General features: G+C 31.4%; 1 protein-coding gene across 1 annotated transcript; it reads left to right on the top strand.

Annotated features, from left to right (window-relative positions):
• Positions 1-2,656: 2,656 nt before the first annotated feature.
• Positions 2,657-7,966, top strand: LOC105777871 (uncharacterized). Its single transcript, XM_052621911.1, has 4 exons — positions 2,657-3,016; positions 4,008-4,071; positions 6,922-7,251; positions 7,328-7,966. The coding sequence occupies exons 3-4, from the start codon at positions 7,204-7,206 to the stop codon at positions 7,664-7,666; spliced, it is 387 nt and encodes a 128-aa protein (XP_052477871.1). The 5' UTR covers positions 2,657-3,016; positions 4,008-4,071; positions 6,922-7,203; the 3' UTR covers positions 7,667-7,966.
• Positions 7,967-23,917: the final 15,951 nt, after the last annotated feature.

The following is a 23,917-nucleotide window of genomic DNA, read 5'->3' as shown; positions in this document are numbered from 1 at the left end:
CATATACTGTTGGAAAAATTGTAATTTTTTGGAAACTTTGAGGCATATTCTCGATTGGTAAAGGTGAAGAGTTGAATTATAAAATTATGGTTTTATATTCTACTCTATGAAACCTTTACAACGGTATATCATGTGCTCAAAATGGTTGAGTGATGAATGAGAAATTGATGCTCAAAGTAAGCTACTTGTAAATATTTGTTGAGGAAAAGAAAAACTTAGATCCCACATTGGTTAAATACCAAGTGTGAGATGTATATATATATATGAGAACCCACTTGATGGGTGATTGAATGACTAAACTTGAAACCTTGTCTCGGGTACAGGGGGTGCATATCTAAACCCATCAAGGTTGGGGTGCACCTACACAACGTTGGCGACGCGAAATGTCTAAATCGGTCGGGCCCAAAATGGGTCTGTGGATATTGTAGCCCAACACGAAATTTATTTTTCTCAGCAAATATACAAAATCTAATTTAAAAGGACCTGATTTTAGTTGATTCCAAATCAAATTGATTTAATTACTCCTTAATGCAGATTTTGTATCTTTATTCATGGATATTTCCAAAATTCCTCCATATTGAATGCCTATAAAAGCCTAAGAATTCTTCAGAATTTTTTACACACACTCTTTCACACCGAGTTCATTTTACTCTAAAAATTTCTTCTTTTTCCTCTCCATATTTTCCAACGTTTCGATGATAAAAGAAGGCAAGGTTTGTTCGTTGATCACTGCAGTGATGCTACTGCTACGATCATCGTGTTGTTGTAACTTGGGAGACATTCGACTAACGTTTCTCTAAGTACCGTAGGAGCGGCCTAATCTGTCTTAAGGAAACTGTGTAAAACAGGCCTCAATATCTTGTAAAATTCGATTCTTTATTCGATTTTGGTTTTTCATAATCTTATTTATTTAATTGATTTATCGTATCTAATATTTTAAATATAAATATTTATTTTATTTTATATAAATATTTGTTTATTTATATTCATATTTGTTCGCTAAGGTGTTTTGTCCAACATATACTACATATTTAAAAAATTAAAATAGGTTGGTTGCATTTGGCTCTGAACCAAAAGTTAATTATAATTAAAAGTATTATTATAATTTATTGGCATGATTCGTCCAGATGTTGATATATGTAAAATATTATATTCTTATACATTTACAACAAATTATGTTCTTACAAGTGATGGTTTAGCTATTAATTGGAGGTGTTTAGTTCATAATAATGCTAAGTTATTTTATACATGCATATAAACAATAGTCTTTGTGATTCTTACTTGCAGTGACAATCTAAAATACAATAATCATTGAAAAGCTTGAGTAATAAAACCACTTAGGAAAAGCATCCCAATTACATAACTTGAAAGTTTTATTCTTAAACAAGTAATTTCAAGAACGATATGTTGCAAGTCGATAACTCACATATGATTATTTTGTAGATAGATCTATCAAAATCATAGTAAAATATCCACTTGTTGGATAAATGAGCCCATATTTCTTTTAAAAATGCAAGAGATTCAATCTCAATTTTTGTTAGTAATGTTCTAATAGATCATCTTTTTTAGAACAAACAACATATGAGAATTCTTTAAAATAAAGAATCTTCAAGTTTTTAATAAATATTCATGTTAGTTCTCATTTTTGTATCATTATTAATTGAAATGGTCTAACCAATCATGCCAACAAATAAATATATTTGGACTAGTAAACTTCTAGTTTACCATAGCATGTGATTCAATATAATTAAAAGGTAGGTAGTTTTTCATATTTGGACTAGTAAAATTTTAGTTTAATAGAGAGTGTAACTTAGAGAAAATGTAGGTAATTTTTCATAAAAAAAATCATCCAATTTAATAAATGTAACAAATAAAAAATAATCTTCTCATTTTTAACTCAAATATTGGTTTCATGCTTTAGGAAAGGTAGTTTGTAACTCTTTCACAACTGAATCTTTATGAGATAAAAACTTTTAAAGTAACATCAGTTTCAATAAAATATCTTATATACTTCATAACAATGAGATAGTTCTAAAGTAGAATCTAACGAATCCCATGTGATGGCCTGATAGTCAAAGATGTTCACTGCCCCAGGTGTGGCCTAGGTTTGAGTTGCGCTAGTTGTGTTTGTTGTTCAGGCTTTGCCTTGTTATTATAGTTCACAATAAAAAGTAGAATCTAACAAACAAAAGGCGATACCATGCAAGCCGATATACAAACATTATATCAAAGAAAATAACAAAATAATAAGTCTTGAAGTAATTATAAATGTTAATCGGATAAATTCCTCCACTCAACTTTGAATCTTTTATACTTTTTTAATAATTTTAAAAATTTTAAATAATTTTTATAGATTTTTTTAATTTTAAATCTTAAAAAAATTCATTAATTTCTTACCTGGTATCCAGGTCAGTAAAGTTAACAGATGTTAACTTTTTTTTATCCATTTTGAAGTGATTTGGCAAACAACACAAATTTAAGAACAAAAAGAGGTGAAAAACTAAGGCTTCGTTTATTTGGTGGAAAATGTTTTCAGAAAAATATTTTTCAAATTTTCCAGCGTTTTTTTGGTGGAAAATGAATTCCTAAAGGAAACATTTTCCAAACACGGGTAAAATTAGGCCCCAATTTCTGGAAAACGTCTTACCGATTTGGAATCAGTAAGACATTTTCCCGTTCTCCCTTCTCTACACTTTCGTTCTCCTTTCTCTACACTCTCGTTCTCCCTTCCTCTCTACGCTGATCATAGGGCTCATTGAGCTGGTTTCGGGCTCCTTTTCCCCCTTGATTTCTTCTCCTTTTTATAAAATGATTTGGGGCTTTTCATCACTGTGTGCTGTTTTTGCCTGGGATCTCTTGCTTGGGTTTCTGCTAGTTTGGGTTCTCTCTTTTGCTCAGGCTTTCTACAAATTCTGCTCTTCCTTTCTTGCCCAGGTCGGGTTTTTGTTACCGTTTTGTAGCCTATGCTGTTTGGCTTGTCTTGGGTAGACTTTCTTCGCAGACTTTTTTTAGAAAGGTATATTTTCTATTTCCACTTTCATTTTTACTCATTTTTTAGACGCGAAATTTCTTAGCAATTCTTTTATCTTGAACAAACAATGTTTTGAGGTTTTGGGCTGTTTCATAAAGTAGAAAAGGAATTGGACTGTTAATATTCTTAAGATTGAGAAATTAAGTTTGTTCTCTTAAGAGGAAATGGTTAAGAGGAAATGGTGGTGAGGTGTAAAATCCAAGAGGAAATGATTATCCTTACCTCTAGAAATGAACAAGGTATGTTCTTCATATTTTTCTCCGGATGCAGGTTTTAATTGGGCAATAGTTTTACTTTTGTTATACCTAGAGGTTTTACTTGTCATGCATCTTACTGCATTTGGTTAGTTTTATGTTTTATTGTTTTATCTTTCCGGCATTTTATATTTAGTTCTCTTATTCTTTTAGACAATTACTGCAACATTGGTTTCCTATGACGTGATAGTATTTTTTGTTGTAGTAGTGATAGAATTTGTGGTTGGCAAGATTCCTTTAACACGGTTTATCTGGAAAGGTCTATCTTTGGGTTGCTGATAGTGTCGCCGAGTGAAATAAATGCTAGTTGTGGCTCTTATGATTACAAACTATTAGCTTATTGGTAAATTGAGTGTTCAGATGCCATGACTGATGTAAATTCACATACTTTTAAACACTGTGCATCTTCTGATTTTATGAATTTTAACAACAGAAGGTTTTCTATACATAATGATCATTAAAGAAAACTTTACACATGTAACCAAATTCACCAATATGAGCATTGATATCTCATTTATATGAGATCTTATATATGAATATGTTTATTCGATCATTTGAGGATCATGTTTTCATTACATGGAGTTGTTTGATGGTGAAGGCAATAATACATTTCCTCTTAAGATTACTACAACCAAAAGAGTTGTTGCAGAGGAGACCAAAGTCCAGAAACTCTTTTTCTTTTGTGCTTCCACAACTGATTTCTCCATTACCTCAACTTTCAGCTTCAAATCTTGAGCTACTGTCTCTTTCTGTCATTGATTGTCTGCAGGGAAAGAAAAAGTCAAGGTAACGAATACTTGAATTTTTGTTTTGTTTTTATTATGTAAACGGTGTATTTTGATTGATGCTGCTGCTGCGTTTGTTTAGTTGGATGTTAAATTTATGTTTTCTTTTAAGCTATGCTTAAAAAATTCCTTACTTAAATTGACGATTTTTGATTTGTTATAGTTTTTTTTCCTTTAAAATTCTGATGGTAGAAGAGTTTAAACTCTAGTAGATAAATGCTACTTTTATCCTTGAGAGTTTGGTGTAGCTTCAACTCTACTACTTGGAGACTATAAATAGGGTTGGCCATACAGCTTCATGTTTTTCTATTGAGTTCCTTTTTCACAATAACTCTTCAGAAGAAGTTTTTCACTTTTGTATTTGTCAAGGACCAACTTGAAAAGGTTGTATGCCATCATTTCAACTAGATTGTCTTTAGAGAAACAACCTGTTGGGGGGCCAATTATCCATCTATTCTTCTTCTTTTATTTCTTTTCGTTTAAATATTTATCATCATCATCATCATCATCATCATCATCATCATCTCTTTTTGTTCAAATTTTGTTTTCTTCGTTCTTGTTCTTTCAATTTCATTTTATTGTTGAATGCATTGCCTTTGGCTTCCTATTCTCTTCGTCGATTGAAGAAATCGTCTTTAAGGGAGTCATGGTGTTGTTAGATGGATCGTTGGTCGGAATTGTTTTCTATAAAGTTTTACTTTCACCGTTATCTTCTAGCTTGTTTGTCATATTGGCTTTTGATGATACTAGGGAGAGATGGGCGAGAATGGCTTACTAAGAATCTAGCCATGTCTCATAAGTATCCATAAGCTCCAATGACGTTGCATAGGTGTTATTTTTATTGATGAATATTTATCTGAAATCTTTTGTAGGGTGTTTATCTACTAGGAAAATATATTCGGAACTGGATGTAGGATTTTATTAGTATGTAAAATGTTGTTTAATTTTTATCTGATAACTTCATAATTATTAATCTAACAAAGGAGATGGTAGGTTGGTCCTGCTTTGTGATTACCTAAAGTTGTAATTTTTAATATCAATAGTATTAATAAGGGTGCATTTTGAATGTCAGCAAGTTTTGACCTTAAAGATGCTATTTTTGCCATGTAAATAGGTTTTTGGATTATTCAGTTTCCATAAATTAACTCATTAAGATCTCTATTAACTATGATCAATATATTTATTAAAGTATTTGTACAAAGAAAGTAGCTTAATTTTACTGGAAATTATTAATGCAATTATAATTAGCTTGATATGTATGTATGCACTTTTAGTCATGGTAACTTTTATATGTGATCTTATGAAAATCTTGCATATTTTTTATAGTGATCAAATATTTGTGTGGCATTATTTTGTGTAGATGGATCGTAATCAAGATCAAAATGCAATTGTCGAAGTCGTGGCTTCATTTTTAGCTTTTAGGGCTCTTTGGATTAAAAAATTAAAAAATAGGAAGGAAATTGCTTCTCACCTTCGTGTGAATCGAGATTATGAAAGAGAAAATTATATTAATAGTATTTTATATAGTGGTGACCAGCATTGTATTGATGTGATAAGGATGAGACTGATCGCCTTTTTTAATTTATGTGATATTCTTAATAGGAATAATTTGTTACAATCATCTAAATCTGTCAATATTAGGGAGAAAGTAGTTATATTTTACATATAATTGGTCATAATGTAAGGTTTCGAGTGATTGGATCTAGATATTATAGATCAACTGAGACAGTTCACCGTTACTTTAGGGTTGTATTGATAACTATTTTGAAATTGTATAAACTAGTTATTAGATTACCTGATGAGTCAACTCCCAGTGAAATTAGAAACAATCCAAGGTTTTATCCTTATTTTAAAGATTGTATTGGAGCATTAGATGGAACTCATATTCGTGCATCCGTTCCACTTAGCATTCAAGGAAGATTTCGTAGCCGTAAAGGGGAGACGACACAAAATGTATTGGTTGTCATTACAGTTGATTTGAAATTTTCCTATGTTCTAGCTGGTTGGGAAGGTAGTGCACATGATTCTCGTATTTTAAGGGATGCACTTTCATGCCCAGGAGGATTAAGAATTTCGGAAGGTAATAATTATCATTAAATACCAAATAATTCTAGTAAGCTCATAATTTATTAGTATTAATCATGTTTTGTAAAATTGTAGGTAAATATTATCTTGCTGATCCTGGATATGGCATCCGAAATGGATATATTACCCCATATCGTGGTGTCCGATATCATTTAAAAGAGTTTAGTGCTCAAGGGCCTGAAAATGCAAAGGAACTCTTTAATCTTCGTCATTCATCATTACGAATCACTGTTGAATGTGTTTTTGGGATTTTGAAGAAACGGTTTCGTGTATTAGATGTTGAACCATTTTGGAATTTTCAAACTCAAGTAGATATAGTTTTGACTTGTTGTATCATTCATAATCATATAATGGGAGTTGATCCTAGTGATATACTTAATCAAGGGTTATACGAGGAGTTTGAGTCTAATTTGATAATACCAACTCTTACGGAGCGAGAAGAAAGAGAAGAAGCAAGAGAATGGTATGCTAAGAGAGACGAAATTGCACAAACTATATGGACTGATTATATGGCTAGAAATATTAGGTAGGTTTAGGGCTTAGGGTTATTGTTTCTATGTTATGTATGTTTTAGTATTAAAATTGTTTTTTTTTGTTAATGTTGGTTGGATAATGATATTGAAATTTTAGTTTGTTGAATTTTGAAATTATTATGTATTGAATTTGTTACATATTGATTATGTTTTAAGCTTGTTATATATTGAATTTATTATGTTTTAAGCTTGTTGGATATTGAAATGATTGACAATGATAATTGTTAATGTAGAATGGGTAAGGGCAACAAAGAAGGGACCTCTAAGCAATTCAGGTGGACAAAACCGATAGAACATGTTTTTCTTGAAATTGTAGCAGAGGAGGCTCAGAAAGGAAATAAGTCTTCTAATACTTTCAAAGCAGATTCTATTAATTGAGTTGTCGAAGCTATTTCTGAAAGATTCCAAGTCCAATTCGATGCGAAGCATGTGGAAAATCATTTTAGGACTGTAAAAATCAGTGGCAGATTATAAGCAAAATTCGAGGTGAAAGTGGTTTTGGATGGGATGATAACATGAAAATGATCACATGTGATAGAGCGACATATGATGCAGTAGTGATGGTAATATATGTATATATGTTAAGTATATTTCAATTGTTTTTTACTTGTTATTCTAATTGTGTATAATATCCAACAGGCACACAAGAAGTATGAACCATTTTTGAATAAAAGCATTGATCATTATGATGAAATGACTTTGGTTGTTGGCAAAGATATGACAACAGGGAGTTTTGCCAGAACATTCGCTGACATAGATTTGGATGATGGTAACCAAGATTCAGTGCCTGTAGACTGCGACAATGAAGAGGCTGAAGAGGTAAGAACAAATGTATCTTCATCTGGCACATCCAAACGTAAAAGAAAAAATGTTCAAGAAAGTGTTGTTGATGAACAAATTAAATTTGTGGCTGAACAACTTGGCAAAATTGCTAATGCTTTGGAACAATTTACTGCGGATAAGATACCACAGTTTTAAGAACAAGTGCTGTCGATGGAGGAAGAAGGATTTGATGATAACTTCTTGTGTTCTGTGTTTGATTATCTAGTGAGTCATGAATCCGAGGCCAAAGCTTTTTTAGTTAAAAGTAAGAAGCATAAAAAAATTTGGCTTCAAAAATTTTCTCAAGGTTGAAGATATTGATAGTTTTATGTGGTGTAATATTAGTTATGCACTTGGACAATGTTGTTGTTATTATGTGGTGTACTACTAATTATGCATTTGGATAATATTATTAATTTCTAGTATTAATTGTGGTTTGGAAGCTAATTTATAATTATTCAATCCTTGTTTTTTATTTTTTAACACAATTACAAATGATTTATTTGACTTTGGTTGTTTTCAATTTATGACGGTTAATTTTATAGCTTAATAATTTAGTATTATTATATATTTAATTTGATTTATTTATTTATAAATAAATCATTGCAATATATGTAAAAAAATTAAAATATATAAATTTATTAATATATGTAAAAATATATTTTTCGGAAAATATTTTCAGGAAATCTACCAAACAACAGAAAATATTTTACACAGATTCATCCAAACACCAGAAAATATTTTCAGTAAATCATTTTCCAAAAAAGTAAATCATTTTCCAGAAATCATTTTTCGAAAATCATTTTATTGGCAAACAAACAGACTCTAAATAAAATACTAAAATGAACCTTTTTTTGTAAAGTTAGAGGGACAAACTTATCATTGTTGCCTTCTTGATCATGAGTTCATGGCCATTAAATTAATCTTTATTCTCTTTTGTTAGTTAACTCGGGATAGCATTTCATACCATTATAAGTGTGCTTAACAGCTAACTCTTCGAAAGTAAATGAGGGGGAAAAAAAATGATCTTGTGGAAGCAGCTCATCATGTATTGGAATATCTCGTATTTCCATCCTTACTTTTACTTCCACTATCATATAAAAAATTCAAAAAAATTATTTGATTTTTTTTTTGAATTTTTTCCATTAAAATTTTAATAAATTTCCATCCTTACTTTTATTTCCACTATCATATAAAAATTCAAATAATTTTTTGAATTTTTTGAATTTTTCCATTAAAATTTTAATAAATTTCCATCCTTACTTTTATTTCCACTATCATATAAAAAATTTAAATAATTTTTTTGAATTTTTTGAATTTTTCCATTAAAATTTTAATAAATTTTATAATTATGATTTCTTTATAATTTCTATTTTATAGTTTGGCACTTATTGAAATGAATTTGGATAATCATTTGTTCAGGTTTGTTCTTAATGCATATTTTTATTAATTTTATATTTGTAAGGATAAATATCAAAATTATATATGAACATTGATCTAATGTGTAATTTGTATCACGACCCGATAGTCACAGTGTCGGAAAATGTATTTCGAGACTCTGTTTTAGTAAAAGGATTCATAAATATTTATTAAAATATTTATGAAGTTAGTTAATGGAGTTAATTAGGTTTTGGTTAGGTGAATTTACATGAATTAAGAGTAATTAGGTATAATGACTAAATTGCATAAAAGATGAAAGTTGAATTATAAATTAAAGAAAAGTAAAGGGACTAAATAAGCAATTAAGCATTATTTCAACAAGTAGATGGTAATAGTGATTACATGTGTAAAAATAATTTACATATGTATATATTAATAAAATATGTATTACTTAATATTTAAGTAAATATATATAATATAATAATAAAGTAAATATAATAAAATAAACAAGTAAATGAAATAAATAAAGAAAATAAAAAGAATAGAAAGAACGAAACCGAAAACGAAATAGGGAGAAAAGAAAGGAGAAAAGAAAGGAAAGAAAGAAAAGAAAGGAAGAAATGAGAAACTAAGGTTTCAAGGTTCCAAGTTTAATTGGTTAGTCAATTTAGTCTATTTTCTCGTAATTTTATGTTTTAGAATCCGATATTAAATACTACCCAATCTATGTTGAAATTTTAGAAATTATTAAGTTTTTAAATGTTGACTATGTTGAATAATTTGAGTATTAGGGATTAAATTGATAGATTTTAAGTTAGAAATGAAAAAGGATTGAATTGTAGAATAAATTGTAAATTTTGAGTAATAGGGACTAAATTATGAAAATTTCAAAATTTAGGAATTTATGTGAAAATAGGGAGTTGAATTTAGTCTAAAGTGGAATCTGCATGAAAATAAAGAATTAAATGTGAAGAATAAAATTTAGTCTCGATTTAAGGACTAAATTGAAATTTAGACAAATGTTGAGTAAAAAGTTGAAATATTCAATATGAAATTTAAATTTTATTGTATTGATAATTTTTAATTTTTTTAATTCCGTAGCTAACATCGTACCAGAACTCTTGACTAAAAATGGGAAAGATAAAGTCGACGAGGAATAGCTCGGAATTTCTGGTTTGTATTTCTATAATATGAATTTAGTTGTTAATTGTTATAATTCAATTTAATGTATATGGTAAGTGTTGAGGTGTGAATTATTGTGTTTTGAAATTGAAATGGATTGATTTAGTAAGTGATAAATTTATGGAATTTATATTGATTGAATTGGTATATATATATATTGAATATATTGATTATTTGAATTGAAATGAATATTGGTTGTATTTGAAAAGTGGATTGGAACCCTATTAACTGTATCGGGCTGAGTCGAATATAGATGGCATGCCATAGGATTGGAAGAGTTCAGGGATTTCTTCGACTTCGAGTTGATAAGACACTAAGTGTCAATTTATTACTTCAGATATATTTGATGAGGCACTGGGTGCGAATTTACTTCGGTTTAGCCGATGAGACACTAGGTGTCAAATTATTACTTCAAATTATCCGATGAGGCACTGGGTGCCAAACTTGTGTGTTTTGGTTGGATCCGTGTATCCGTCCGAGTCCGAGTTGTGTTAATAGGGGTAATTAATCGAAATTGTATTATGATTTATGTTAGATGAGATTGTATGTGAAATTAAAATGGGACAGTGAATTGAAATATGGATTGAGGCACATGAGTTATGTATTCATGAATTGGATATGGAATGAACAAAATTATTGTTTAAATGAAATGTGTATTATATTGTGAAAAACTATTTATATAGCAAATATGAGAATCGAGATATTGTGAAACAAATGAAATGCGATATGGTTATTGAAATATTTAGATTGTATATTTGTGATTCATTTTTTTTTAAATTTAGATTATAGAAATGCCACTGATTTTTACTCAGCGTACGGTTTTGTTTTCCGTACGCAAGTTAGGTACTTAATTTTTATCGTCGACTCAGCATTCAATAACGGTCCCGAACTCAAATGTGGTGATGTTTATCTTTTTTTGCGTCGGCATGTACCTAAGGTGTCTAATTATTAGTCATTTTGTGGATTGATTGTAAATTATAAGTTAATTTTGGTTGGTTATATATATGTGTGTTTATGCTTGAGGTCATATTATGGCATGTTTAAGTTAATGTTTAAATGAACATGAAATATGTAAAATAGAATAAATTTGACATGTTTACAAGTTGGATTTGAATGATTTTCTATTGATATTTTTTATTGATATAATTGTGGTACCTATGACGGTACATTGGTTAGGCACCTAGGATGATTGTTATGACATATTTTGAATGCGTTTTATTGTGTTTTGAAATTATGTCTGTTTGATCAGTAATGCTCCGGAACCTTATTCTGACAATGGATGTAGGTTAGGGGTGTTACAATTTAGTGGTATTAGAGCTTTGTAGGTTTAGTCGATTCTCGGACTAAATCTAGCTCGGAATTGAGTCTAGAGGTACATGCCATAATTGAGTCGAATTGAGTCGGGATTTGGATGTTGATATATATTTGTTTTTAATTTATAGTTGAAAATATCAAATGATTATAATGATAATGCTGATCAAGAGATGTATATCGGAGATGATGTTTCCAATGAATTAGATGAAACAGAATCAACAACATCGAGTGTTAATCCAGTTAGTATTCAACAACCTAATGTTGAACGAGGTAATATTAGGGAAAGAGATGAATCACAGTTACTTAGAGCTATTGTTGATGCTCTTTAGTGAGTGACAGGAACTACATCCGCTACGACATTTACACCTACTATTCGTCGAGTTCTGATTAAATAATTACGTAAGTATGGTGCAACTGAATATTTGGGTTTGAAAAGAGTTGATCCTTTTATAGCCGAAATTTGGATTGAATCTACAAAAAGAATCTTGCAGCAACTTGAGTGTAATCCATGAGAAAGTTTATTATGTGCTATTTCTTTACTGCAAGGAGAAGCTTATACCTAGTGGTAGTCAGTGACACGTCATGTATATACAGATCAGGAAAATTGGGAATTTTTTCAAAAGGAATTTCAAAAGAAATATCTGGGTGAATTGTATATTGAAGACAGAAGACAAGAGTTTTTAATGCTGAAGCAAGATGAAATGTCTGTGATTGATTATGAATAAGAGTTCTCACGACTTAGTAGGTATGCTGCTGAGTTTGCGCCGACTAAAATTGATAGTTGCAAGCGATTTCTGCGTGGTTTATGTGATGAGTTACGAGTGCAACTAGTATCGCACAGAATCACTGAATTTGTAGATTTAGTTAAACGGGCAAGAATGGTGGAACAAGTACTGGGTTTTGATAAAAAGACTGAGAATACTCGTACTGTTGGAAAGCGTCCTAGAGCTGCTAGTTCAAATCCACAACCGAAGAGATCAAAAGAATTTCGTGGTAGCTGGAGATCAAATTTTAAGTCAGAAAGGACTGATAGAAATCGTGATAAACAACTGACTGTATCTACGAGTAGTGTGTGAGGTCCATCTCGGATACTGAAAATCTGAATTGTGAGTACTGTGAGAAAAAGCACCGTGGTGAATGTTAGAAGTTAACTTGAGGCTGTTTTCACTGTAGATCTATAGAACATTTTCTTAGGGATTGTCCAAAGAATGAAAATGCTACACCTGTTACTTCTCAGAGATTTACGCCTGCTTCTAGAGGTCACAGGTCAAGTCGAAGTGGTTTATTTTCGAGAGGAGGTGCTAGAAAGGGAAATGATGCTACTACTCAACTGTCAGAGGTTAAAACGCTAGCTCGAGCTTATTTGTGAGGACTCGTGAGTATGGTGATGCAAATGATGTTGTGACAGGTATATTTTTATTACGTTCAAAACCTGTTTATGCTTTGATAGATCTGGGATCTTCACATTCATATGTTAATACTAATTTGGTTGAGTCAGGAAGTTTAAAATCTGAGACATCTAGAGTATCGATAGTGTTGTCTAGTTTATTGGGACAATCTGTGTTAGTGGATCAGGTGTGTAGGAGATGTCCATTAATGATACAGAATATAGTTTTCCCTGTTGATTTGGTGATAATGTCGTTTGGTAATTTTGATATGATTTTGGGTATGGATTGGCTTACGGAACATGGAGTGATTATAGATTGCTGTAAAAAAAGTTTGTGGTTCAACTCGTATCATTTCAGCAATTCAAGCTAATAAAATTCTTCATCAAGGTTGTGAAGCTTTTCTAGCTTATGTTATCAATTCAGATTCTGTTGAAAGCTAATGCTGTAAAATTTGAATTGTTTGTGAATTTCCTGATGTGTTTCCTGAGGAATTACCAAGATTACCACCAGATCGGGAGGTGGAATTTGCAATTGAAGTGTTTCCTGGTACAGTTCCGGTGTTAATACCCCCTTATCGTATGTCACCCACAGAGTTGAAAGAATTAAAAGTACAATTGCAATATTTACTATATCGTGGTTTTATACATCCTAGTATATCGCCTTGGGGAGCTCCAGTGCTTTTTATCAAAAATAAAGATGGTTCGATGCAACTTTGTATAGACTATCGGCAATTGAATAAGTTGACAATTAAGAATCGATATCCTCTACCTCGTATTGATGACTTATTTGATCAACTAAAAGGAGCTTCTGTCTTTTCAAAAGTTGATTTAAGATCGGGTTATTACCAGTTGAAAGTGAAAGAAAGTGATGTTCCGAAGATGGTATTTTGTACACGATATGGTCATTATGAATTTTTAGTGATGCCTTTTGGATTGACAAATGCACCGGCAGCATTTATGGATCTTATGAATCATATTTTCCAACCGTATTTGGATTAGTTTGTGGTAGTATTTATTGGTGATATTTTGGTCTATTTTAAATCTAAATCCGAGTATGAACAACATCTCAATTTTGCAAGTGTTACGGGATAAATAGTTATACGGGAAGCTTAGTAAATGTGAATTTTGGTTATCAGAGGTTGTATTATTGGGTCATGTTGTCTCAGCAGATTTAGAGTTGATCCAAAAAAGATCGAGATAATTGTTCAGTGGAAAGCACCGAGGAATTCGTCAGAAGTTCGGAGTTTCCTTGGACTAACAGGTTATTACCGAAGATTTGTAAATGGATTTTTGAAGATAGCCTTACTGATGACAAAGCTATTCCATAAAAATGTTCAATTTGTCTGGGATGATCAGTGTCAGGAAAGTTTTGAGAAATTAAAGCAAATGTTGACTGAAGCACTGATTTTGACTTTACCAAAATCGGGAAAAGATTTTATTGTATATAGTGATGCTTCCTTAAGCGGTCTTGGATGAGTTTTGATGCAAGACGGAAAAGTGATCGTTTATGCGTCTCGTCAACTGAAAACGCATGAACACAATTATCCAATGCACAATTTAGAGCTAGCTGCGGTGGTTTCTACTCTAAAGATATGGAGACATTATCTGTATGGTAAGAAACCTTATATCTATATTGATCATAAAAGTCTCAAATATCTTCTATCTCAAAAGGAGTTAAATTTGGGACAGGGTCGTTGGATAGGGCTTCTAAAAGATTTTGATTGTGTCATTGATTATCACCTTGGTAAAGCTAATGTTGCAGTTGATGCATTGAGTAGAAAAGTAGCAATTGAATTACAAGCAATGTTTGCACAGCTCAGTATTAATAATGATGGAAGCTTATTGGCTAAATTAAAAATCAAACCGGTGATGTTTGATCGGATCAAGTCAGCACAGTTAGAAGATGACAAGTTAATGAAGAAAAGAGAAATGGTTCAGAATGGTATGTTAGAAAATTTCAGCATTGATGATTGTAGTTGCTTGAGATTTCATAACCGGATTTGTGTTCCAGATATTTCTAAATTAAAATAGTTGATACTTCGTGAAGCTCATGATAGTCCTTTTGCTTTGCATCCTAGAGGAACAAAAATGTATCGTGATCTGCGAGAATCTTATTAGTGACCGGGAATGAAAAGAGATGTGGTCGAGTATGTGTTTAAATGTTTAACTTGTCAGCGAGTTAAGGCAGAACATCAGGTTCCTACCAGATTACTTCAGCCTATTACTATTCCTGAATGGAAATGGGATTGTATCACGATGGATTTTGTAACAGGGTTACCTTTATCGACAAGTAAGAAAAATGCTATTTGGGTGATTGTTGATCGACTTAGGAAATTAGCTCATTTTATTGCAGTTAGGACTGATTGGTCACTTTAAAAGCTTGTTGAAGTTTATATTCAAGAAATTGTGAGATTGCACGGTGTCCCTATGTCAATAATTTTTGATCGGGATCCGCGGTTTACTTCAAGATTTTGGAAACAGTTGCATGAATCTCTTGGTACACGACTTAATTTTAGAACAAATTTTCATCCAGAAACTGACTGGCAATCTGAACATGTTATTCAAATTTTGGAAGATATGCTTCGTGCTTGTGTTATTGATTTTGAATTAGGTTGGGAGCGTTACTTACCTTTAGTTGAATTTGTATATAATAATAGCTTTCAATTAAGTATTCAAATGGCTCCGTATGAAGCTTTATATTGTCGTAGATGTCGATTACATGTTTGTTGGATAGAATTGAATGAAAGGAAAATAATCGGGTCGAAATTAATTCAAGAAACAGAAGACATTGTTGAGAAATTTCAAGACAGACTGAAGACGACTTTTGATAGATAGAAATCATATGAAGATTTGAAACGTTTAGATATTGAATACTCTATTAGCGATAAGGTATTTTTTAAAGTTTCGGCTTGGAAGAAAATTTTGAGATTTGGTCGAAAAGGAAAACTGAGTCATCGTTTTATTGGACCGTATGAGATCACGGAAAGAGTAGGTCCAGTTGCGTATCGTTTAGCTTTGCCTACGGAATTACAGAAAATCCATGATGTTTTTCATGTTTCAATGCTTAGAAGATATTGGTTGGACTCATCTCATGTTATTTCGACAGAGGATATTGAAATTCAACCTGGTTTGTCATACGATGAAGAACCGGTTGAGATTTTGGCACGTGAAGTGAAAGAGTTGCGAAATAAGCGAGTTCCGTTAGTGAAAGTGTTATGGCATAGTCATAGTGTTGAGGAAGCAACTTGAGAACCAGAAGAGACAATGAGATCTCAGTACCCCCACCTCTTTTCAGGTAAATTTTAGGGACGAAATTTATTTAGGGGGAGAATTATAACGACCTGATAGTCACGGATGTCGAAAAATATATTTTTGAGACTCTTTTTTCGTAAAACGGATTTATAAATATTTATTAAAAATATTTACGAAGTTAGTTGTGTAGTTAATTAGGTTTTGGTTAAGTGAATTTGCATGAATTAAGAGTAATTACGTATAAGGACTAAATTACATAAAAGATAAAAGTTGAATTATAGATTAAAGAAAAGTAAATGGACTAAATAAGAAATTAAGCCTTATTTCAACAAGTGGATGGTAATAATGATTACATGTGTAAAAATAATATACATATGTATATATTAATAAAATATGTATTACTTAATATTTAAGTAAATATATATATATAATATAATAATAAAGTAAATATAATAAAATAGATCAATAAATGAAATAAATAAAGAAAAGAAAAGAACAAAAGAACAAAGCGAAAACGAAGCAGGAGAAAAGAAAGAAAAGAAAGAAAGAAAGAAAGAAATGAGAAACTAGGGTTTTAAGGTTCCAAGTTCAATTGGTGAGTTAATTTAGTCCATTTTCTTGTAATTTTTATGTTTTTAGAATCCCGATATTAAATGTTACTCGATCTATGTTGAAATTTTAGAAATTATTGAGTTTTCAAATGTTGACTATATTGAATAATTTGAGTATTAGGGATTAAATTGATAGACTTTTAAGTTAGAAATGAAAAGGATTGAATTGTAGAATAAATTGTAAATTTTGAGTAATAGGGACTAAATTGTGAAAATTTCAAAATTTAGGAATTTATGTGAAAATAGGGAGTTGAATTTAGTCTAAAGTGGAATTTTCATGAAAATAAAGAATTAAATGTGAAGAATAAAAGTTAGTCTTGGTTTAGGGACTAAATTGGAATTTAGATAAATGTTGAGTAAAAGTTGAAATATTCAATATGAAATTTAAATTGTATTGTATTGATAAATTTTAATTATTTTAATTCTGTAACTAACATTGTATCGGAACTCTAGACTAAAAAGGAAAGATAAAGTCGACAAGGAATAGCTCGAATTTCTAGTTTGTATTTCTATAATATGAATTTAGTTGTTAATTGTTATAATTCAATTTAATGTATATGGTAAGTGTTGAGGTGAGAATTATTATGTTTTGCAATTGAAATGGATTGATTTAGTAATTGACGAATTTATGGAATTTATATTGATTGAATTGGTATATATATATTGAATATATTGATTATTTAAATTGAAATGAATATTGATTGTATTTGAGAAGTGAATTGGAACCCTATTAACTGTATCGAGTTGAGTCGAATATAGATGGCATGCCATAGGATTGGAAGAGTTCAGGAATTTCTTTGGCTTCGAGTCGATGAGACACTGAGTGTCAATTTATTACTTCGGATATATTCGATGAGGCATTGGGTGCGAATTTACTTCGGTTTAGCCGATGAGACACTGGGTGTCAAATTATTACCTCGAATTATCTGATGAGGCAATGGGTGCCAAACTAATGTGTTTTGGTTGGATCCGTGTATCCGTCTGAGTCCGAGTCTTGTTAATAGGGGTAATTAATCGAAATTGCATTATGATTGATGTTAGATGAGATTGTATGTGAAATGAAAATGGAACAGTGAATTGAAATATAGATTGAGACACATGAATTGTGTATTCATGAATTGGATATGGAGTGAACAAAATTATTGTTTAAATGATATGTGTATTATATTGTGAAAAGCTATTTATATAGCAAATATGAGAATTGAGATATTGTGAAACAAATGAAATGCGATATGGTTATTGAAATATTTATAATGTATATTTGTGATTCATATTTTTTTTATATTCAGATTATAGAAATACCACTGATTTTTACTCAGTGTACGGTTTTGTTTTCCGTACGCAGGTTAGGTATTTAATTTTGATCGTTGATTCAGCATCCATCCCGACTCGAACATGGTGATGTTTATCCTTTTTGTGTTGGCATGTACCTAAGGTGTCTACTTATTAGTCATTTTGTGGATTGATTGTAAATAAGATTATAAGTTAATATTGGTTGGTTATATATATATATATGTCTGTTTATGTTTGAAGTCATATTATGACATGTTTAAGTTAATGTTTAAATGTACATGAAATAGGTAAAATAGATTAAATTTGACATGTTTACAAGTTGGATTTGAATGATGTTCTATTGATATGTTTTATTGATATAATTGTGGTACCTATGAGTGTACATTGGTTAGGCACCTAGGATGATTGTTATGACATTTTTTGGATGCATTTGATTGTGTTTTAAAATTATGTCTTTTTTGATCGGTAAAGCTCCGAAACCTTATTCCGAAGATAGATGTGGGTTAGGGGTGTTTCATTTTGATACATGAAATTTGATTTCATGCAATTATAGACATGATGTAACACCCTAAAATATATAGGATTAGTAGAAATAAATAATTAAAAAATGAATTAGTCTTGATGATTAGAAACTATTCCTACATCCTAGAACTTCTAGGTTTTATCCACATTTCTCTCATTTTTATTCTTTTATTTTAAGTAAACAATGATGAAAATCCCTCTAAAATAAATGATAAATGTAGTAAAAAGATTATCAAGTATGGGTAGCAGCCTAATGATTAAGTATTTTCCTTATCCTTGCATCTCTAGTTCAAGCCATGCCACTCCTTCCTCCATTTCCTTTTATTTTGGGCAGAACAGGTAAATTGCTATCCAACCCCTTCAAATTTTGAAAACCGTAGGTATTTAGCCTTTTCCTAATCACAATTGAACTATAGTTTCTTTCTTCAAATTAAATTAAAAATTTTCTTCTTTGTCCCTATTTCTTTCCCCTTTTCTTTTTCATCTTCTTCTTTACAAAATATTTTATCTTTATTGCTGAAATTATTTTTGCATCCCGAATCCGAAATCAATTTCCGTTAGACTCATGTTCCCCAACGATTGTCGATTACATCGTTGTTAACACCCATTTCTTTCCATCCAAGATCGATAAGTACCCCTCAAACTCAGTATTTAATCTCAAATTTTGGTAGAACTTCATCCATGTTAATCTTGTAAACCGGTTACACAATCTTTCAAGATTCTTGTTGAATCTTTCACATGTTTTTGACGAGTCTTGAAATCTGTAATTAATTCTTGCATAAATGTCATTTGAAGGACCTGTTCTAGGTACCTCGGATAAGATTTAAGCGTAAGGAATGATGTTCGAGATGCCAGAGATAGGTTTTGATCTTTTATGAGTGAATCGAGGCAAACCGTGCCTCGAAATAGGGCCACATGGGCATCTGGGCCACACATGTTGACCACACAACCATGTTCCCCTAAAACCCTAGGATATTTGATTATCATATGACCTAGAACCTTCCACATAGCCTCCGACATGTCCGTGTCTCCCCTAAAGCCTAATTTTGCATGTCTCACAGAGCCACAGTTTGTTACATGGCCTAGCCACACGGGCATGTACCCCTCTACACGAATTAAGGCATTGCACACGGCCTAGCCACACGAGCATGTACCCTTGTTTTACCCAGAATTTTTGTAAACTATTTAAATTAGTCTCTGCATGATCCCTGATTTGTTTTAGTGATTTATTTCATTCAATTGAGTCCCTGATATTATGAATAATGCTAGAATCCGTGATTTAATTGGCTAAATTACTATTGTATATGCATGATTTAAGACTATCACATGCCTACAGTAACTAAATCATGGTTGAATTGTTACTATTACTTGTACTACTGTATACTGATTACATGATCAACATGTCTATTGCAACTACTAACTAAGTACATGATAAGCATGGCTAAAGCTATTGATAAACTGAAAACATGATGAGCATGATTAAGGTTTTACATGATACTATTGCAAGCATGACATATTGTATTGCATGGGGTGGGATGATTGAACGGTGGAAGTATTGATAGTTTAATAATAAGCAAACACTAGTGGTTTATCCACAAACTTACTAGCAGCTCTTATTTGCAAATACGTTGTGTAATCGCAACTATTAGCAGCGTTTTAACCTGCAAGCATTGGTGGTTTATGCATAATTTTTTTACTGGTAGCTGTTATCTGCAAACCTGTTGTGTAATCACAACTATTGGCGGTGTATTAATCTACAATATTGGTAGCTCAGCCACAAGTTGGAGTGTTATGGTTGGAGGAGTTCCGGGGAACTATTACTGAGGAGTGTAGCAAAATTTGGGTAGGATTATTCCCATTCGCATTGCATTGACATTCTTAAAGCATGTTGAATGAACCATTTAATACTGTTATTTTATATGAATGTTACTGTGATGACATTTGTTAATAGGTAGGCTTAGTTATTATTCTACATTGGTTCACTTGTGATAGGACTCATACTGAGGTTCATAGCTTACTCCCTTTTATTTTCCATCCCTATAGATAATCCGTCAGGTTAGGACATGGACAACGCATCTAGAGGGTATTGGCTTGTTTCCTTTACTTATTGTTAAGTATGACTCCTATTTTCAGTCAAATTTGAAAAATAATATTTTAGTTAAACTCTGTTTATTTATTTCAGTCAAACACTGATTAGTTTAGATTATTTTATTATTATTTGACATATGAATTTAGCCTATAAATAGGCTCTTTTACAACCTTAGAAAATACACCCATTAGAGATTAGAACTCATAACACATTTAGAGAATTTTGTGTTTACGTTTTGAGGGTTCTTTATTTTCGAGTTTTTGGGGTTTAGTTTTATCTCCATCTTTTTTACTCTTCGTTCTTTTGCCATTATAGTAAAATTATCTTTGCCCGTGATTTTTTATCCTCTTTGGAGGGGTTTTTCCACGTTAAATTTGTATGTTCAATTTCTCAATTTATTCTGCTATTTTTGTTACTTGTTGCTTAATCGGGACGATCCCTAACAAGTGGTATCAGAGCTAGTTCAATTTTCATAGATCAACCCATTCAGATATGGCAACAACAAGATTTGAAATTGAGAAGTTCGATGAGGAGACAAATTTCAATCTGTGGCAAGTTCGGATGATGGCAATTTTAGTTCAATCCGGTCTAAAAAAGGTTGGTACCGGGAAAAAGCCTGAGAATCTAAATAAAACAGAATGAGAAGAGCTTGATGAAAAGGCCTTGTCTGCAATCCAGTTGTGCCTCGCAAATACGGTATTGCAGGAGGTATTGATGGAGAAGACCTCATCCGCCTTGTGGAAAAGGTTAGAAACTCTTTATGCGACTAAGTCTCTAGCTAACCGTTTAATGTTGAAACAACGTCTATTTACGTTTCGTATGAACGAAGGTGAGCTTCTTAGAGATCGCATCAGTCAATTCATTACTCTTTTAAATTATTTAAAGAACGTTGAGGTTCATATTGATGATGAAGATCAAGCTATGCTATTATTGTGCTCTTTACCCCCTTCATACAAGTCTTTCAGGGAGACCCTGATTTATGGCAGAGACAAAATCTCGTTCGAAGATGTGAAGGGTCATTTGTTGAGTAGAGACAAACTCGACAATGAGCTTCATTTGGATAGCAAGGCAGATAGACAAGCTTCCGTTTTAGTCGCATCAAATAAACGAGACAAAAGGTGTCGCTATTGTAAAAAGTTAGGTCACATCAATGCAGATTGTTATAAACTGCGAAATAAAAGAGGTGCTGAGAGTAACGAGGAAGATGTAGCTGGTGCTAATTTGATCGATGAAAGCGGTGATGATTTCTTGTTAGTGTCAACGAGCGATAACTCCAAGCTCACGTCCGAGTGGATCCTAGATTCGAGATGTTCTTTCCACATGTGTCCCAATATAGAATGGTTCTCCACATACAGTTCGGTTGAAGGTGGAGTTGTGCACATGGGAAACGATTCATCTAGTAAGGTAATTGGTATTGGTACTGTTAAAATTAGGATACACGATAGGACGATTAGGACACTCTCAGATGTCAGGTATGTACCTGATTTACGAAAGAATGTCATCTCCTTGAGTATTTTAGACTTGAAAGGATGTAGAATCAACATCGAGTCAAGCGGCATTAAAGTATCTCGTGGAGCTCTTGTTTTGTTAAAAGGTAAAAGAACTGACAGCATTTATATTCTGGAAGGTTCTACAGTGACCGGTGAAATCGGAAGTCCCTCGTCTGTTACAGAGTCAAAGTCAACTCGTTTGGAGCGGAGGCAACTTGGTTATAGGAGGGAAAAATGTATGACCATTTCGTTGAAGAGAGGTTCTCTTTTGGATGCAGGTTTTGAAAAGTTAGGGCACTGTGTTCGTGAAAATCAAACCCGGGTTAGTTTTGATTTGGCAGTGTACAAGTCGAAGGCTAGAAGTCTTCCAGTTTCTAAGCACATATTCGACTCAGTTAATTCCCTGCATAGTTCAAGATAGGCTCGTGGCGGGCTTTGGCAAAGATGGCGTTGTGTAAATATGAGTCAAGGTGGAGATTTGTTAAGTATGACTCCTATTTTCAGTCAAATTTGAAAAATAATATTTTAGTTAAACTCAGTTTATTTATTTCAGTCAAACACTGATTAGTTTAGATTATTTTATTATTATTTGACATATGAATTTAGCCTATAAATAGACTCTTTTACAACCTTAGAAAATACACCCATTAGAGATTAGAACTCATAACACATTTAGAGAATTTTGTGTTTACGTTTTGAGGGTTTTTTGTTTTCGGGTTTTTGGGGTTTAGTTTTATCTCCATCTTTTGTACTCTTCGTTCTTTTGCCATTATAGTAAAATTATCTTTGCCCGTGGTTTTTTATCCTCTTTGGAGGGGTTTTTCCACGTTAAATTTGTGTGTTCAATTTCTCAATTTATTTCGCTGTTTTTGTTACTTGTTGCTTAATCGGGACGATCCCTAACACTTATTTATTTATTGAATTATTTAAGGCTCGTTATTTGATTTATTTTATTATTCAAAGGCTGTATAATTTTATTTTGAACTGTGACATGAGAGTTAGGATTTGGGATTGATTTTATATTGCGTGACATTTAATTTAAATTTTAGGAGGCCCAAATATGATTATTAAGTAATTATGCATTAACCTAAATTTTTACTAAAAACATAAGTAAATATCACCTTTTTTCGTTGTTAATTTATAATTAAACTTTTGAGGAATAATAAATTGGTATTTAACTAAGTTTTCCACTAAATTAAACAAATATTTTAAAATAACCGTAATTGGGTCATTCTAGTGGCTAATGTAATCTTTCGAATTTGGGTCTAACGTCTAGGCCAGGTTGGGGAGGTTACACATGAAACTTTGATTGTAGTTTAAATGTATATATGAAACTTTAATTTTAATTCAATTGTCACATCAATGTCATTAACAGTTTAAACGATCAACGATTCTATTAATAAAAAGGATTTTTTTTAATCACTCAAAGTTAATTGGGTATATTTTTCCTTTAAAAGTTCAATTGATTTTTAATGTTTTACTAAAAGCTTTTTACAACCTTTAGTCATCCAAAATAATAATTATGCAACAAAAATAGAGATAATAATTTAAAAGAAAAAACTGTAAATTCAGCATTTACATTTATCAAATGGTACATCAACGTGTATAATTTAAATGTAATATTAAAATTTCAAAATGATTTTTATAAAACTTATGAAATTTTATAAATGTACATAAAAATTCAAAGAATATAATAATTATAAAATTTATAAAAATATGATTAAATATATTCAATATTTTTATATTAATAGAAATTATTTTAAGCATATATTTCAAAAGATCTGACATAAATTTTGAGGCCGAAATTTCTTTTAGGGGGTAGAGTTGTAACGTCTTGAATGATCTAAGTCTGTTTTTGTGAAATCTGACATAAATGTGTATCTATTT

The sequence above is a fragment of the Gossypium raimondii genome, chromosome 10 (assembly GCF_025698545.1).
Source record: "Gossypium raimondii isolate GPD5lz chromosome 10, ASM2569854v1, whole genome shotgun sequence".
NCBI classification, from domain to species: Eukaryota; Viridiplantae; Streptophyta; class Magnoliopsida; order Malvales; family Malvaceae; genus Gossypium; species Gossypium raimondii.
The sequence above is the reverse complement of the archived record's forward strand: the minus strand, read 5'-3'. Positions and strand labels throughout refer to the sequence as shown.

Bases quoted from the DNA above. Each gene is read 5' to 3' on its own strand.
- LOC105777871 (XM_052621911.1), top strand. From the start codon at position 7,204: ATGAAAATGATCACATGTGATAGAGCGACATATGATGCAGTAGTGATG. The intron at 7,252-7,327 runs GTAATATATGTA...AATATCCAACAG, and splicing joins CATATGATGCAGTAGTGATG to GCACACAAGAAGTATGAACC.